General features: G+C 41.6%; 1 protein-coding gene across 6 annotated transcripts in view; it reads right to left on the reverse strand.

The window, feature by feature from the left end:
- CORIN (corin, serine peptidase) overlaps positions 1 to 18,424 on the reverse strand; it is a 117,528-nt gene that overhangs the window by 73,647 nt on the left and 25,457 nt on the right. For all 6 annotated transcript variants that reach the window (XM_079989659.1, XM_079989657.1, XM_079989661.1 and 3 more), the window contains exon 4: positions 9,776 to 9,986. In XM_079989659.1, coding sequence (XP_079845785.1) covers positions 9,776 to 9,986 — 211 coding nt within the window. The remainder of the gene's footprint in view (positions 1 to 9,775; positions 9,987 to 18,424) is intronic.

Here is an 18,424-nt window from a genome sequence, read left to right on the forward strand (position 1 = left end):
TCCACTAATGCAGAAGACTAAATTGATAACCGTTCACTTGGTTCTCATAAAATCAGTAGAGGCAAACACTTCAGTAAAAAAAAAATACATTTAAAAATAAAATAAAAACAGAAGGCCCTTCATTCATTCTGGGTGGTACAGAAGGACTTTTCAACTCCATAGATCAGAATACAAAAATTCCAATAAATGATCCAATAAAACTATGGTTTTCCACCATGTTGCTTTTAATGCACACAGTTAGAAACCCACTAATTACACTGAATATTAAAAATGTAAACAAATCCATGTGGCTCTTTTGTTGTATAAATTCATTCTTTGAGTGGGAAGCTGCACAACTGGAATTCATTTATTGGATTGGTGTGTTTTTTTCTTCTAGATTTGAACAGGGATTCTGGATGGGTGGTCCTTTGTAGCTTTGTGACATTGCTTTGTTTTCCACTCCACTTTATCAACTGAGTTAATGTTTCACTGATCACATCCACACAGTGATAAGTTTAGATTTTCTAAATGAAAACCTATGTGTGTAGGAGGAAGATTCAGCAAATTAGTTCAAGCATAACTATTATAAATCAGTCTCTTTTGCAGCAGTATGCTTACATGGGTTATACTAACAACCGGATAATAATTTAGAAATGACTGGGCTCATAAAAGGAGAAATTTATGATACTTAGATAGATTGGCCAAGTTTATGGTCTGGAAGCAACCAAGAAAACGCTAATTCTATGCCATACCATTTACCACAACACTTGCCACAACTACATTTGGTCCTTTAAGCTCAGTAAAGCAAATAAATATGAAGCAGTGATCAAATTTAATACAGGCCTATTTGTTCCCCCTGTCAACAATGATATTATGGTTAAGCATCTACATCTTGATTAATCTTTATATACCAGATGTTAAAAATAAATGAGTGCTACCATTTATGTTTGTTTTTTTAAAGCCATCATAGGACATAGGATAATGTAACACAGCATGTCCTTGTATTCCCTGACTAAATTTCTTTGAATCATGAGATAAAATCAACTGTGATTTTAAAAATCAAATCAAATCTGTGTGGCTTATCTTTTGCACATTCCAAAATGGAACCCATTAATGCAGGGTATTTTCCCTGCCTGAAGATCAGTTCCACAATGATTCCTATGATAAAATTCCTATGAAACCCTCCTGTGGAATGCTACAGAAAAAGGAGCTACCTGCCAGCATTGTTCTCTGAAATCAGTTTTCTTCCTGATCTATTCTAGACCATGATCCTGCCCCAGATGGATGGAAGCATGAATGCACTAGATGTGTGAAAGATCACCTGAAGACTATTCAGGCAAGCACCATGTGCTGCTCAATCCAGACCCTGGGGATACTGCACTTATGCTAAAATAAAATAATATGCCAAGGATATATCATAGAGGAGATCTTGCTTTCACTCATAAACACACTTTGTGCACCTGGAGTGCATGACAGGTATGCACCACTAGTGCACTCTTTAGACTCTAAAGCAGTGATGGCCAAACTTGGCCCTCCAGCTGTTTTGGGACTACAATTCCCATCACCCCTGACCACTGGTCCTGTTAGCTAGGGGTGATGGGAGTTGTAGTTCCAAAACAGCTGGAGGACCAAGTTTGGCCATCACTGCCCTAAAGTGAAAGAGGGATATTTATAGGATGACTCCTGTGGTATCTTGTAACCAGTATTATCCAATGATAATTAAGAGTAAATTGCTCTATGGTTTTGGAACATTACCTAAAATGCTTGATCATCCAAGGTCTCCAAACCGGTAGTAGACTAACTATTCTTTATCTGAAATGTTTGCTCTTTCATATCCAACATTGGTATAGTATAACCGTAATGCACTATTCTCGTAACACATTTTCACACAGCTCATTCCATCATAAACATTGTCACAAGAATGTTATCTTGATGGGGAAAGTTTGACTATCATTATGTGTTATGCATGTGCACTGAGACCAGTTGGATCTTCTGGCCCTTGCCATCAATTTCCATGCATTCGGCAGGTGCTTAAAAGGACTGGATTCAAGATCATGTAGGGCTTCCAATCACATGGAATACCATATGTGCATACAACTGGATGCACTGTGCATGGAAAAAAACCTTTTACACTTACTGTATGCTGATTGCTTGGGGATGAACCAGCAAGCATAAACCCCACTCCTACACACATTATTTCCCTCAGAGGATTCTGAGCTCTGAAGGTTGTGAAGGGTTGCTGGGAAGGGGTAAACTACAGCGCCCAGAATTATTTCAGGGGAAGGATGTGTTTCAAATGTGCTTTAAAAGTGTGGTGTGTACACAGCCTTAATCAGTCGAAACATATACTATGAGAATGAGGCTGCTAACTGAAGCTGACAACACTACACGCAGCAAATTCTGGACAGAAATAGATGAAAAATAGAGGGGATATGTTTGATGCACATTGTACATAGTATTTCAGTGTGTGAAAGGGTGTGTAAGATCTGGCAATGCTAGGGTTTATATTTCACAGCTTGAAAGTTTAGGAGAAGCCTGCTGTTAAGTCTGGACAAGAGTTTTTAAAGCTGTACTGTGTTGACATTCCTAAATACCTGAAGTAATTTCTTGTTCAAACTGAACATAGTTAACACTAATTACTGCCATTTGTTCAGAGTTTAATAACTAAAAGAGTGCCACCAGTTATCATTGTCTGCTTCTCAGCCAAATGACCTCACGATGGCTCATTGAGTGTTTTCTGTCCTCATATTTAAGAGGAATCAAGTTAATTACAGAAAGCCAAGTGTTAGGACATAGAAAATACATTTCTAATATTCAGCAGCTGACTCTAACCGGAAGAATTATCAGGAATAGCTGGCCTATCACAGTTTTTCTGTACAAGAGAAAAGTATTTCAGAATGCCATAAATTCTGGTCTGTGTTTTCTGTAAGTCTTTCATACTTACAGAAAACATTCATACTTACAGTACTTTCATAAAGTACAATGTAGTTCAGTGGACTGAATATCAGACTTGGGTCAGGAGCGTTGGGCTATGACTACCAGAGCCGTACCACATGAGCTTTCTCAAAAAATACCTCAGCCCTAATGATTTCCTGTCTATTAATATGTGCATGCTGTCACATCCACAAGCGCAGCATAAAAATTATCTGTAAAAAGCCCACTGGGTACTCTGAAATAAGAGTGGCAAGTTCTTTCAGCTTTGTTTCTTTCAGTTTCTCGTTTTTCCAATCTTAAATTTGGTTCTCCACATTTCTGCAGAAATCTGCAAAATTTCTTTTGAAAAATTCTCATGAAAATTCTTAGCCATTTTGGTACACATTTCTCCTAATGGAATTTTATTATTTGTGTGTGGGGGGGGGGGACCCATCTGCCCCAGCAACTCTGGGTGGCTAATATATGCATTTTTGTAAACATTGGTCGGTTGGAGAAGTGCATTTCAAAGAATGACTATGTTTCAGTTCTCATGTGTTATAGAAAGTACAAAATTGATAAATTTGACTTAAAATGCAAATGGAATTGAATTTGTCCCCCATCCCTACTCTGGAATAGATGGGGATCAGGGAAGAGGAGAGAGAGTGATTCTATTACCCGTTCTCTTTTCCACCACCTCACCCCAAAGTTCACTGCAGAGGAAGGAATACAGCTTACCTTTGATCAACTAGCCTCCCCTCAAATATCCACCAACAGAAAGTTCACTTCCCTTCTTCAGGGACAGTGGCAGTTGCGACATTGTGTAGCCTCAGTGAGCTGAGCTGGGGGGGGGGGAGGGCATTCTGTCACCCACATAGTCTTGGCTGATGTTGGGCATTTTGGTACAGCCTATTAAATGTTGTTTGAATTGGCCAATCTTGGCATTTGGCGGGAGGAGCCAGGACCCTTTAAATGTCAGCCACGAATGATGCGCTCCTCCAAGACGAATCAGTTAGGGAAAGGAGCCACATTAGGGAAAGGTCCCTGCCTTTCTGAAGGTCCACTACTCATTCATACGGATGACGCCTACTTATCCAGATACCAGTTCACTGCAGTTCTCAGAAAAGCCATTATGGAATGCGGCCTCAAGGCTAGAAAATTTGCTTCGCATTCCTTCTGCATAGGCATAGCCACCACAGTCCTCCAGTCGAGCCTTCCACCAGCCCACATAAAATCACTGGGTTTCTGGCAATCATCCGCATGAAAGTGCTATGTGCCCACTGGAATGGTTGAGATTACTGCTTCATGTTGATGTTTTCCTTCCAGGCACAGGCCACAAGCAAGTCTGGATCTGTGGCACAGCATAGTGCAGTTTGTTCACAGAGCAGCCCCCCCCCCACCCGCCCCCGCCGTTTCATTTCCATGAAACATGTACTTAAATCCTTTCTAGCAGAGCTTGCTTTTTTATAACATTTGCTCCCTAGTCCCTAATCAGTTGCAATACAAAATGGAAGATTTACTGGCCTGCATTATCTCATAAAAACATTTACACCAATCAGCAGTGATAACCTTGTAATCAAGGGGTCTATTTAAAGGCAGAATTGCCAGGTGCACTCTGCAGGAAATATGCATATCAGACTAGCTCATCCTGACCTCTCAAATATAGTTAATGTAGTTTGAAACACACCTGGCTGACTGAAGTTGGCCTCCCCCCAACCCCACAAAAAACACTTTTCACCTGCTGTGTCAAATGAAATGCATTGGTTTCTTAACTCCATTTAGTCAGAGCTATTCTTTCTACAGACACTTCCAGTGACTAGAATTATCAGTAAAATTAAATTTTTTATTATTATTATTATTATTATTAATAATAATAATAATAATAATAGCTTGCCCAGGCCCACTCATTTATTTCTGGAGACACACACCTAGATGCTCTTTTCCTCTTCTGTTTGACTATTCATGTTCCTCACCAACCCTGTAATAGGTGCTGGAACTCATGTTTCCCCTGTAACAATTGAGGAAAGGTGTTTTATGTGTCCTGACCAAACCTTTCTACTTGTGATTTGGACAATAAAACTCCTGGAACATGTGCTTAATATCATGCTATAAAAACAATAAATGTTTCAGATTTCTAATACCAAAAGAAATACTTAATTATAACAGAGAACACATTTTTATATTTAAAAAATCAAGATTAAATAATTGAACCAGATGTCAAAATTAGACTGTTTTTACACTTGACAATACATATGTTAATACTTGCCAATCATAATTAGTGTTCCACAAATTCCCTCATATCTTAAGAACAATAGTTTTCTTTTCACTCATCTCCTTGTCAGCTGCCCTTATCACTCAGCCCTCTGCTTTCTTACCACTCTTCATTTGACACATAACGAAATTCCCAGCTATTAAATTCTAGTAGCTATTAATAGCTATACCTTTGGTGTGATTTCCTTCTGTCCCTTCAGCACTCATAGGTTTAGTACTTCACAGTACTAAGTGATATCAAGAACTTTCTTTACTGTAAAAGTAATTCATTTATTGAGCCTACAATCCTATACATCATTGATGTTCTTCGACTACAATTCCCTTCATTTCTGCCAATGGGCCAGGATGGTTCAAGTTGGGATGGGAGTTAGAATCCAACAGCTTTAGGAGAGTCACAAGTTCTGCATCCCTGCCATGCATACTTATCTGGGATTAAGCTCCACTGAACTGGAGGTTACTTCCAAGTGGGCATATCCTGATTGGTTACTCCTTCAGGGTTGAGCCTGGGTTCAGGTATCTCCCCAAATGAGGAGTCCCACCAGGCTGCCAGTAGGGTGTCTCGACCACCAGATACAACTCTCCCTCTAGACTCCTTTACTGGGGTACCCTGCATTTTGATCCTGACCTAGGAGTGGATGAGGCTCCACTCCCCACCCCAACACTTAGACTACGGATCCAACCCAATGTCTTTTTCCGCCAAAGTTATGACAATTACTATGAAAAAGGCAAAACGCCCAGACAGGCTCAATAGGTCCACAGGCAAATTCCTTCCTGGCCCTGAAGACAATGATCAATTAGCTCCACAGCAATGATTCGGGTAGGTAGCCATGTTGGTCGATATATATATATATATATATATATATATATATATATATATATAAATTGTATGTGCCATACATGTGCGCTGCTCACCTACCTCCAGGCAGACCAGACATATGGGGTGAATATGCTGCCCACTCCCAGTGCATCCAGCCTTTAAAGGGTCTTGTCTCCTCCCTTCAAAGGCCATGATCGGCCAATTCAAATAAAACTGAGCAGGCAATTCCAAGTGCCCCTGCAGCCAGCTGAAGCCAATGATGACATCAGCCAGCCATGTCAGTGATGGAATGCCCTCTCCCTGTGGCTCACCATGCTGTGCCGCTGTCCCCAAAGGAGGTAAGCAGTCTTTACTGAATACAATTACTAAATACAACAATTAAGTAATTGTCTAGTATAAAAAAAAACTGAAACCAAATATAATCAGACTCCAAATGTTTGGCAACTAGGTGAACATTTAGGTATTTTATGTCAAAAAATTGCAAGAGTATTTTAAGAAAAATATGGAATAAAATACCTTACTATCTCTTCATTTTGTTACAACGTAAGGTGTATTAGGGATTGTGTAGATGAACAGTGACAGGAAGCCCCAAACATGCCCTTTAAACAACTAAATGAATTAACCTCATAAAATGATGGGACATTGCTTTGGGCAAGTGGGGGAGGGTGACTTTGCTGGTATCTGCCACTTCTTTTTCATGTCTTGATGAGCACTCCCATACTGGAGTGGTGCAACAAAGAAGTGTTCAACTGCTAATGCACTAAAACAAAATACACACAAATATAAATCACAAAAAGGCTTGGACATGGGAAACGATTTGAAGAAAAACAAAGCAATCATATTCCACGTAGGCAGACTATATATTTTTTCACAGCTGCCACATGGAGAGGGCATCATCACTTGGGTATAAAAAGTTAAAGGGACCCCTGACCATTAGGTCCAGTGATCAATCATGATTAGTGGGTCTCAGTACCACAGGAGCTAATGGTGGCATGGAGGGCTGTCAAATGTGGTTTTATATGATACACCTATGTACCTGTATTTGCCATCTTTAAGCAATCACCGACATTGCACAGATGAGCACTGCATATGATTTAGTGTGTAATCACATGGAAACATTATGTGTGAATCAATGCTAATCACTCTGTGAAAGAAGAGATTTCTTCACTCTGAACTGATTTCCACTCAGATATACCAGCACACCTGCAGCAACTAAAATTCACAACGTGGAAAACAATAATCATTAACATTTATTTATTTTAGCTTATTTAAATATAATTTTAATAGCCTTGAAATAAGAAAAGCAGCCAGCACCCTGATTTGGAAACCTGAAGGGGACTGCAGCCTAAATAGGGAATAAGGTTGACTGGAATTTGATGAATTAGGTTTTCTAGTGTGGTGCGGTGGATACATTGCTAGACTTCCTTAGAAAAACTTTCTAAGTCTATAGGTATGCATGAAGCTCATAAAAATAAGGGTTCATCCACACATCCATGTTCCTCACTTGTTGACTGTAACATCAAGGTGGCCCAAAGAGTAACCAGAATCAATACCATTATTTGACTGTCTCTTTTTTCATTGCAGATCAAAGCCCCTTCAAAATCATGTATCCATCATCCTTTATTATGCAGCTCATCTCACTCTCTTGTCTGTAAAAAACGATCGTGATTTTCTCCTCCTTTTCTCTTTGCACTGGATTCTTGCCTTCATCACATTCACTTAAATTTCTTTGTACTTCTAAATGCTTGAACCTCCTTGCTCCTTTTAATATTTCTTGTGTAATCTTTATACTCCTCCTAGAGCTGTATGTTCCTCTGGTACTAATCTCTTACTTAGATCAAAGATTACATCTGTTTTTCTCATGCCTCTGCCTATTTGCTTTGGCAGTAGTTTATCTCTGGAACTCATTGGCTCCAGAGTATCATTTGATTCAACCCTTCTGCTCTTTAACAAGTGCTTCAAATAATATCCATTTTCATGTAACTTTTCCAATTATAAAAATTTAGCAATCTATTTTCTCTTGTTGTCCCACCTTACCCACTCCTTTCCTTTTCCACCTGCACCTATTTAGATTGCAAACCTGCATATGTGGCTCAAGGGGAGGCAAAAGGGGATATGTGCCCCAGGCGGCAGGTGAGAGGGGAAACAAACAGCACCCTGCCCTAATGACATTTACCAGAACCACAAAAAAAAAAAAGTATTTCTCCCCTTTGTGTCCCAAGACACAAAGAAAAGAAGGCCTTCCTTCTCTCAGTGGTGGCGGCGGAAGGGAAACATGAATAGTCTTTCCCCTCTTCATCATCCCTTTGTCACTACCGCCACCAAGAAAAGGAAGCCTGCACAGGACAGAAGGGGAGAAAGAGTTTTCCCACTTAATGCTGTCCATCCTCGCAGGGCCAGCCTGGCTCAATAACCCATGAACCACAGGGCTGGCTTGGTGCACTCAAGTCCTGGTGGCATCCAATGGAACCAAAAGCCTAGGAAAGCTGGAACAACTTGAGCCTCCTTGCCTCTCTAGCAACCTCCTAGCACCAAGAGAGGAAGAGGTGGAGCCACCATCACCATGGCACAGCATGGAGCTGTAGCAGACAAAAGGGAGGTGCCCAGCAGCAGGCTAAAGTGGGGGAGATCTGTGTCAGAAGCAGCCCAAGGATGCTGCAGAGGTGAGCCAAAGGAGGGAAAGGAGAGAGGAGTTTCAGAGAACCATCTATGTGGTGGGGGGGGGATTGGCTGGTGTTGGCACACTCTACACATGGGCAAGGGCCATGCTGCACTTCCCCGCCTCCCCAAGATGACTCCCTGGCACTGGGAAGGAAAGGAAATTGGGGAGAGTAAGGTGTGGAGGCTAAGCCTCAGGACATGTGGGTGACCTCCTGGCTCCCATTCATCCTCCTGTGTTTCTCTCCCTTCGCTCCAGCAACTGTCCAGACTTCTGCCCCCTGTGGCAAAATGTATAGATCCAGGACTGTAAGCCTGCTAGTTCTGCTTAAGACTTGAAAAATCATAATCTTCAATATTATGTGGTGTCAACACAAAACACAGTATTTTTCAAGTGTTGTCCTTATTAAACTGAAAAGCACAATTATGTGAACATAACAAGAGTAGGGTTCCCCGTGCCTGGCCTCAAACAAGTCTGTGTCTTTATTGGCTACACCAATGGAAAACTTAACCTTCTTTTGCTGGAATACCTGTAAGGTATTCAGGGTGAAATAATGTATGGAGGGGATGGCAGTAGCTGGCCCCACTGAAACCTCGCCACAGAGCCTAAAAACCACATGCATGATCTAGGACTATAGAAACCACCAAATATTCAGCTGCAGGGCTACTGATGGGAGAAATGGAATGTATACTTTGCATAAAGCAACTCAAAGTACAACACATCAGGCAAAAACTACCTCAGATAGGTAAGAATTCATTTACATTTAAGGTGAGCTGTATTTTCTCGGGAAGAGGACAAATGCTTTCACAGGACATTTCAAAATGCTGCATATTGAATTCTGCCACTAAATTAAATGTGGATTAAGATGCATCCAACTGGCCCATAATCTATAACAAAATCATTCACAAGAGTTAATGTGTTCAAACTGTTATAAGAATACTATTTAGTTGTCCCTGAGTAATACATTGCAGCTTGTTCCTTTGAGCTTGTTTAGCTTGGCAAAAATCTGTTGGAGACTGTCATCCACAGCTAAATTATTTCAATAAAAAAGGCCATATGGTTTAACTCTAGGCTGCATTGCCATGATTCAATATTTGGTTGTAGTTAGTTCTAATCACCCCATTTTAGTTCCCAAATACCTGTCATCACCATCACTGATGCACTCAGGAAGAGCAAGGCTACAGCCGAACAGCATGATGTGTTGATAGCAGCTGAGGCGGTTGAGATAACCAAAGAACTTGAGAAATTTTTCCATTTCAATGCTTTTGACAATGGAAAGGACTGGTGTTAAAGTGGTGTGGTTATATGGCAGCATTTGGCACTGGCTGTAGGTGATACTTATGCAGGAACCTGTGAAACAAGAACATATGCGGGGGATGAACAACATTATTATACTACAAAGCAAAAATTGGCTGAATAGTTCAAACAAATATGTGACATTTAGCTGCCTCTTCTGTTAGTATACTACATTCTTGTTTTCTCTGCTGTTGTTTTTCTCACTTCAAACCTCATTTACATTTCCTTCTTTCTGATATACTGTTGCCCACTCTACCCCCTGCCAACTCCTGTTTTGCCCCTGGGCACATGGAGCAACATCCCTCCTCTATTATCTTCTCTTCAACAGCTGGCATTCAGGATTTTACTACATCCGAACATATAATGCCTAATAACCATTGATAGAGACTCTATGAATCTCTCCAAAATTCTTTTCAAGTCATCAAGGCCACTGGACATCATCACATCATATGGCAGTGAATTCCATAAATTAAATATAATATGTATTGTGTGAAGAAGTCATTTCATTTGTGTGTCCTGGTACATTAATTTCATTGGGAGAACTAGTATTATAATTGAAAGAAAACATATATTGTTTTTCCACACTATGAAGAGTTTTATTACCTCATTTTTTTCCCTTTGCCACCTTTTTTCTAAACTAAAAAGTTTCAAATGTTTTCTGCTTTTGTCAAAGGGGAAATGCTCAAATCACTACTACATTATTTGAATGCGGTTCTCTATACCTTCTCTAGCACTATGCTTTCCCAGTTCACTAAATTCAGCCACACCATGGATTTACATAAAGGTATTATTATATATCAGCAGTTTTCTTTTCAATCCCTCTCTTTGTAATTCCAAATATGGGATTTTCCTTGTTTTCCAACCTTCTAACCCTACTTACAACACAAGTAAGTGCCACTGAGTTCAATGGGTGTATTGGATTGCAGCCTGCCTAAGCAGACTCAAAATTAACATTGGTTGGTCCTTCCTTCCTTCATTTTAGCTTCTTCAGAGTATTTATTATTCTTTATAAGAATACAGAAATGTACAATATGCTACAGTAGTACTGTATAGAACTATAATTAATACTGTGCAATTCCCACAAAATATTATTCATAAATACAGTTTTAGTATCCAGTAATTAATTACATCATTAAGCATTTAAAGAGGAAAAACGAACCTAGTAATAATCCTTCCTCAGCTCAATTATTTCATCTATACTTTGTACTCTTAAATTTTCCCCAACAAATATTATGAATTCACTGAGTCTTGCACTTTACTGTTCCAATATTTAAAAAAAAACCCTCAATTTTTCTATAATAACATTTTCTCATTGTCTACCCTCTCTCATTTTAAGCAGATTTGTTAATTTTACCATATGCACCACATCCCAGGCTTTAGTTAGGCAAAGAGGTGGTACTTTTCTAGTTCTGAAATATTATGTTGATAGCAGCCATTTACAAATAAGCTGTAATATCTATATCTTCTGGTATTCCCCACCACCACCCCACCACCCCGATATCCAGATAATATTATCATTAGATCTCTTGGGAAGTTGTAGCCCATTATATTTTTTATTTCTGATAATTCTAAATTCCAAAATATCTAGGTCTTTATACATACCCCCCCCCGCCCCCGGTATTTTACATTTCCAATAATGATCTGTAGTTCCTGGGTATATTTTAATTAACCTAGCTGGTGTCATTTGCCAATGAAGTTCTTCCTTCGTAATTCAGAAATTGATCTTATCTGTCAGAACTTGTCTGATTCCCACTGCAATCTGATGGCTGGAAGAAAGTCCCACTGCACTTGATGAGCAGATATACATAGGAGTGCACTGTTTATAGAATCATAAAATCTTAAGAGTTGGAAGAGATCATCTACTCCAACCCCCTGCAATGCAGGAATCTCGGCTAAAGCATTCATGACAGATGGCCATCCAACCTCTGCTTAAAAACTTCCAAGGAAAGGAGTTGTGCTGGTTCGGGGGGGGGGGGAGAGAGGTTACCGTGGGGCGAGGTCCAGGACCTGAATTGAGGGTCGGCAGACAGTCCTCCTCGGGCGAAGCGGGGTTCACAGAGGGAAGCCGGGCAAGGACAGGAACTCTGAGGGAAAGAGGACTGGATGCTGGCCGAAACAGCTCATCAACGACGTTGCTCCCGCAACCTGGGACCGGGCTGACTGGCCTTTATCTTCTCTGAGGCCAGGGGCGGTCCCGGCCCCCAGGAGACCCGCCTCTCCTGACCTTAAGGCGAGCACTCCTCCTGGGAGAAACCAGTTCCCTTCGCCTCTCTGCCCTGAGCCTCTGCAGTTCAGGAGAGGCTGAAGGGTTACTGGGCCCAGGGGGAGACTCACCTGTAGGCACTGAGTCCTCAACCACCTCTGGAGCCAGAGTGGATTCACCTGGTTCCTGCTCCTGAGGATCCGGCACAGGTGCAGGCGCTTCAGAATCAAGGCCCTGCCCGAGTTCAGCCGGCCCTGGAGGCGGGGACTCCTGTGCAGGCTGGGATTCCTCCGGTTCAGCCTCTGAATCGGATTCCCAGGCCATCACAGGAGTGTTCACCACCTCTTGTGGGAGCTGGTATTAATTACCTTGTTTTTTGTGTACCTATCAACAGCATTTGTTTTCAGACTATGAAATTCTGCTTTCTTTTAGCATCTCCCATTCTTGTACATATTTCTGACCTCTGTCTTACATGTGCCTCTGTAGGTCATGTCAAAAATTCATTGATAGCACAGTTCTATAAATGTCTACTCAGAAGTAAGGCCTGTTGGAATCAATGGGATTTACTCCCAGGTAAATGGTATAGAATTACTATCTTATTTTAATTAGCAGCATCTAACATTTCAGGGTTTAAACAATCCTTGTCATATATTGCAGACTCCCACTGATTGCTTTCCAGAGTTTTTCTTACGCTGCATGTAGCAAATTCTATTTATTTTTAAAGTGACAACTTAACTAAATTTTCCTTTCAGTGTTCCTTTCTTTTATCTTAAAGATAAAACCTACTGGTTTTGGGAGACTTCAACGTCCATGCCGATGCCGCTCCCTCCTCACAGGCTCTGGACCTAGTGACTTCCATGGCAACACTAGGGCTCTCCCAGGTTGTTTTGGGCCCCACTCATCAAGCAGGCCACACGCTGGATCTGATCTTTGGGGCTGGCATAGATGTGATCATGCTCCCTGCTGTGGAAGTGCCATGGTCTGATCACTACGCCCTGAAAGCCAAGATTGACTTCCCACTCCTCCCTGGCTCGGGTGGCGAACCTATTTGGGCTCGTCCACGAAAACTGATGAATCCTGATAGATTCCGACAAGCCTTGCGGAACCCTGCTCCTCCTGGCGACTCATTAGATGACCTTGTTGAGGACTGGAATAACCGGCTCTTGGCAGCCATTGATGAGATCGCACCTAAGCGCCCTCTGCGACCCCGTCGAAACCGGGCCCCTTGCTTTACTGAGGAGCTCCGGAAAATGAAGCGGGATCTCAGACGGCTAGAGCGAGTATGGCGACGGACTCGTGACGGAGCCTCAAGAACATCTTATAGGACGCTTACGAAAGCCTATGAGACGGCTATGAAAGCTGCTAAGAAATCTTACTTTGCAGCTTCCATTGCATCCGCTAGCTCTCGCCCGGCACAACTTTTTAGAATAATTAGGTCAATAACGTCCTTAGGAGGACAACCAAATTTAAGCACAAATTCGACCCACAGCTGTGAGGCATTCGCGAGTTTTTTTGCGGAGAAAGTCCTGTTGCTCCGCCGTGACCTCCCTGCCAATTTAGATACAGTGACTGAACTGGAGGCCCCTCAACTGACTTCAGGTCCAGTGTTGGACCATTTCGATCGGATACTCCCTACTGATGTGGATAAATTCCTCCAAGTTGGTAGGCCCACCACCTGCCTCCTCGATCCGTGCCCGTCTTGGTTGATTAGGGAGTGTCCAGATGTTGTGCGGACCCCCCTGGTTGAAATTATCAATTTGTCCCTTGACACGGGGACATTCCCAGGGGAACTGAAGGAAGCAGTGGTGTGTCCACTCTTAAAAAAAACTTCATTAGATCCCTTAGACCTTTCCAATTACCGCCCAGTTTCAAATCTTCCATACCTGGGTAAGGTAATTGAGAGAGCGGTTGCCCTAACAGCTTGGTAGGTTTCTGGAGGAAACATCGGCATTAGATCCATTTCAGTCCGGTTTCTGTCCTGGTTTTGGGACGGAGACGGCTCTGGTTGCCCTAACAGATGATCTCCGTAGACACCTGGATCGAGGCAGGTCAGGACTGCTGATCCTTTTAGATTTGTCAACAGCCTTTGACATGGTCGATCATGATCTTCTGGACCACCGCCTCGCAGATGTGGGGATACAGGGCATAGCCCGTAACTGGTTGTGCTCTTTTATCTCTGGTTGGGGACAGAGGGTGGCACTAGGGAGGGAAATGTCATCGCGCCACTCCTTGGTGTGTGGAGTGCCGCAGGGCGCAATTCTCTCCCCGGTGCTTTTTAACATCTTTATGCGCCCCCTTGCCCAGATTATCCAGAGCTTTGGGCTGGGCTGTCACCAATATGCTGATGACACTCAGCTCTATCTGCTGATGGATGGCCACACCGACTCGACCCCGAACACACTGACCAGATGCTTGGAAGCTGTGGCTGGATGGTTTCGTGGGAGCCGATTGAAACTAAATCCTTCGAAGACAGAGGTCCTATGGCTAGGTCGGGATGGCATGGGGATGAGGGACCAACTCCCTTCTCTTGCGGGGGCCCAATTAGTGCCACTGCCTTCCGTTAAGAGTTTGGGTGTAATCCTTGACGCCTCCCTTTCCATGGAGGCGCAGGTTACAGCAACAGCCAAGGCGACATTTTTCCACCTTCGCCGCATCAAGCAGTTGGTCCCTTACCTTTCCCGCCCCGACTTGGCCACAGTGATCCATGCGCCGGTCATCTCCAGGCTTGACTACTGTAATTCGCTCTATGCGGGGCTGCCCTTGAAGCTGTCCCAGAAACTCCAGCGGGTACAGAATGCTGCAGCGAGGCTCCTCACGGGGTCTCTGCCATGGGAGCATATTCACCCAGTGCTTTTCAAGCTGCACTGGCTCCCAGTGGAGTACAGGGTCAGATTTAAGGTGCTGCTTTTGACCTTTAAAGCCCTTCACGGCCTAGGACCCTCATACCTACGGGACCGCCTCTCCCGGTATGCCCCACGGAGAGCCTCAAGGTCCATAAATAGCAACACCTTAGTGGTCCCGGGCCCTAAGGAAGTTAGATTGGCTTCAACCAGAGCCAGGGCCTTTTCAACTCTGGCTCCGGCCTGGTGGAACGCTCTGCCTCATGAGACCAGGGCCCTGCAGGATCTGATTTCTTTCCGCAGGGCCTGTAAGACAGAGTTGTTCCGCCTGGCCTTTGGCTTGGAGCCAATTTGATTCCCTCCCTCCCTCCCTCTCTCTCTCTCTCTCTCTCTTTTTCTTTCTTTTCCTTCTCCTCCTGCGATGAGGCTACATTTTAATATTTTAATGTTCCATTATTTTAATGTTGTATTTTATTTTTGTTTTTAAGTTGTAATCATTCTTCTTGTTTTTATTATTGTTTGTAAGCCGCTCTGAGCCCGGCCTTGGCTGGGGAGGGCGGAGTATAAATAAAAAACTTTATTATTATTATTATTATCTTCCCTCTAATTTATGTCCAAGTTTCCATAACATATTAGTCTCTTAATTAAATAAGCAACTTATAATAACATCACTTAGCTTTTGCAGTTCCTTGCATTTTACAATGCAAGGGTTCCCCAATGCTATTCCTAACACATGGATACAATATTTATTGCAACATGCTTTGCCTCTGTTAATATATTTAAACAACCAATTTCATATTATATGTTGCACATTTTTGCAATTAAATTCTCAGAGACCACTTCTTTCACTATAAGGCCCCACACTTTGGCTATTAAGATATTCTAGCAATGTGCTGTTCAAAATCCCTTCTCTTGAGAGGTTATAACAGCAGCTGAGAAGAACAGGGTTTTCCTCTGCATAACCTGAAGCTCTACAACCACCACACAGAGGAGATAATGAATAGTGTCTAAAGGACATTTGCCAGTCATGTCTAATTAATATCCAGAAATGCCATACTTGGTGCAATCATACATTGGTCCAGCCCATTCTTGAAATACTGTATAAACATAATAATTAAATAATTAAATAATAATTTATTATTTGTACCCCGCCCATCTAGCTGGGCCTCCCCAGCCACTCTGGGCGGCTTCCACAAAGACCAAAAATACACTAAGATGTCACACATTAAAAACTTCCCTGAACAGGGCTGCCTTAAGATGTCTTCTGAATGTCAGGTAGTTGTTTATATAAAACTGTGCACAGGATTATCCCCATTAGTTTTGATTCCATCCAATGAGCTTGTAACCCCATTCTGCAGACTACTGGGAGATACTTCTGTCTGGATAAGCTCTGGGGCTAACCCAATTTATTTTATATAATGTTCAATAATGGAGTGGCTAAATCTTTGGAATAAATTACTTAAGTTTTATGTGGCATTACACACACAAACACAATTTCCATTTCTTAAACTGAGCCATGTTGTACTGACCCTCACTGGAAACGACTGGGAATCCTCTGGTCTAGGATCTTCCAAAAATATTATTGGACAGAAGCTAAGATGAACTGTACACATGCCTCATAGGGACAAAAGTATTACTTTCCAGTAATCATTCCTTCTTCATTTCAGAATTGTGAAAACAGCAATTCTGAATGGGGAATGTCATCTATTCCCCTTTCAGTTTGGTCCTCACCAAACTATAGTTCTCATGATTATTAGGGAGCAAATAGCTAAACTGGTACATAACCAGAATATATTTGTAGTATAGATGCAGCCAAAGAACTTCTCCAGACAATCTATTTAGGGACTAGTCACCCTGATTTCCTTGCACACAGTGCTATATTTCTAGAAAAAGAGGTGCCGGAACTTACCATGAATGTTTCCCTTGTTCTCTTATAATGGCAATGGCACCCACCCGAGAGGTGCCAGAACTGAGTTTTGACAAGTTCTGGCTGGAAAAAAGCCCTGCTTGCACAAAGCTTACTAAAGGTTAGACTATATCTGCTCTTTATTGAGCAGTTGTTCTGATTTGTTTGTGGGGTAGTTACATGACAATTAACATTCATCCTGATTTGCTTGTGGGGTGTTTGCGTCTTCCAATTTATTCATCTCACACTTCTCAATACACTTTCCCATCACTTTCCAATCTTCTTTAACTGTGCAATCAGTATGTACTTGAATCTGTCCTGCAGAGGCCCCCTAAAAGTCTCTACCACCAACCATCAAGGTGTCTTCTGATTTGCAGTATCAATCAAATTATCAAATAATGTGTCACGTGACTAACATGCTGATAATGCAAAAATCAAACTAACACCGCATCTTTTCACCAAACCACCTTCTCCCTGATGTCCTTTGAAAATACCTTTTTCACATATAAAGTAAATCCTAAACCAACTTTTATATCACTAGTGCCAGCCTATCTTCCCCTTTGGTGTAAAATTAAAGAAAAAAAAATGCCAGAACAGCACTTGGTACAACCCATCCAAAGCTCCATTTGAAGATGCGATGTCTTATAATCACTTGAGATTATATTCATTTTAATTTATTTATAGTGTTTCTATGCTGGCTATGTGTTCTATGGAAACACAATGATGATCTTTTCCCATGAGCAGATTTTTTTAACATATAAACTGTGTGTCTGGTTAAAAAGGTGTGTGTTTACAAAAATACCAAAATATTATTGAATGTGTATGCATTTCAGTTCCTCTGTTGGAATCGGAAACTATTTTCTTTCATATCATTTGCTTCTTTCTGGAAACACTTTTTCAGAACAAAGCATGACAGGCTGCTAGATCAGTTATGACAGCCAATACGCTATACTATAAAAATGAACACAAATGCACTCTCATATCATAGCCTCTAGTCCAGACATGGAGCAAAACCAATGCTGCCATTCCAACTGTAGAATGACTTGTGATCCAATGGAAGTGTCCACTAACCTAAGAGAAGGGGGAGCAATTTCCCCACTGCACTTCTGTGCCCTCTGAAAATCTTTTTCCAGCAATGTGGAAAGTGGCACAAAGTCTGCAAGAGAGGAAATTAGCAAAAACTGCTTCCCCTTCAGCTGGATCAGAAAACATTCTGCAAGAAAAACAGCAGCACTGAATTTCCAAATATTTTCTTTCATGAGATGTAAAACTTACAATTGGTCTTTTAAAAATCAATTGGTTTTTTATATTCAACACAAGTCTCAGCAAATAAGAGTTTATACTCTATAGGCCATAATCTTTGTCAACAATTTTATAAGGCTGAATTAACTAAATTCCACTTAGTTTATGTACTTAGTAAGCCACCAAAAAAATAAAAATATAACATTACAGAAAGTGAAAGATTATGAGTAAACAGGTTGAACTATAGATGCAACACTATTGGCTCAAGACTGAAAGGAGCTCTTGTTCTTTACATTAAATT

This window comes from Podarcis cretensis (assembly GCF_951804945.1).
Source record: "Podarcis cretensis genome assembly, chromosome: 9".
Classification (NCBI taxonomy): Eukaryota; Metazoa; Chordata; class Lepidosauria; order Squamata; family Lacertidae; genus Podarcis; species Podarcis cretensis.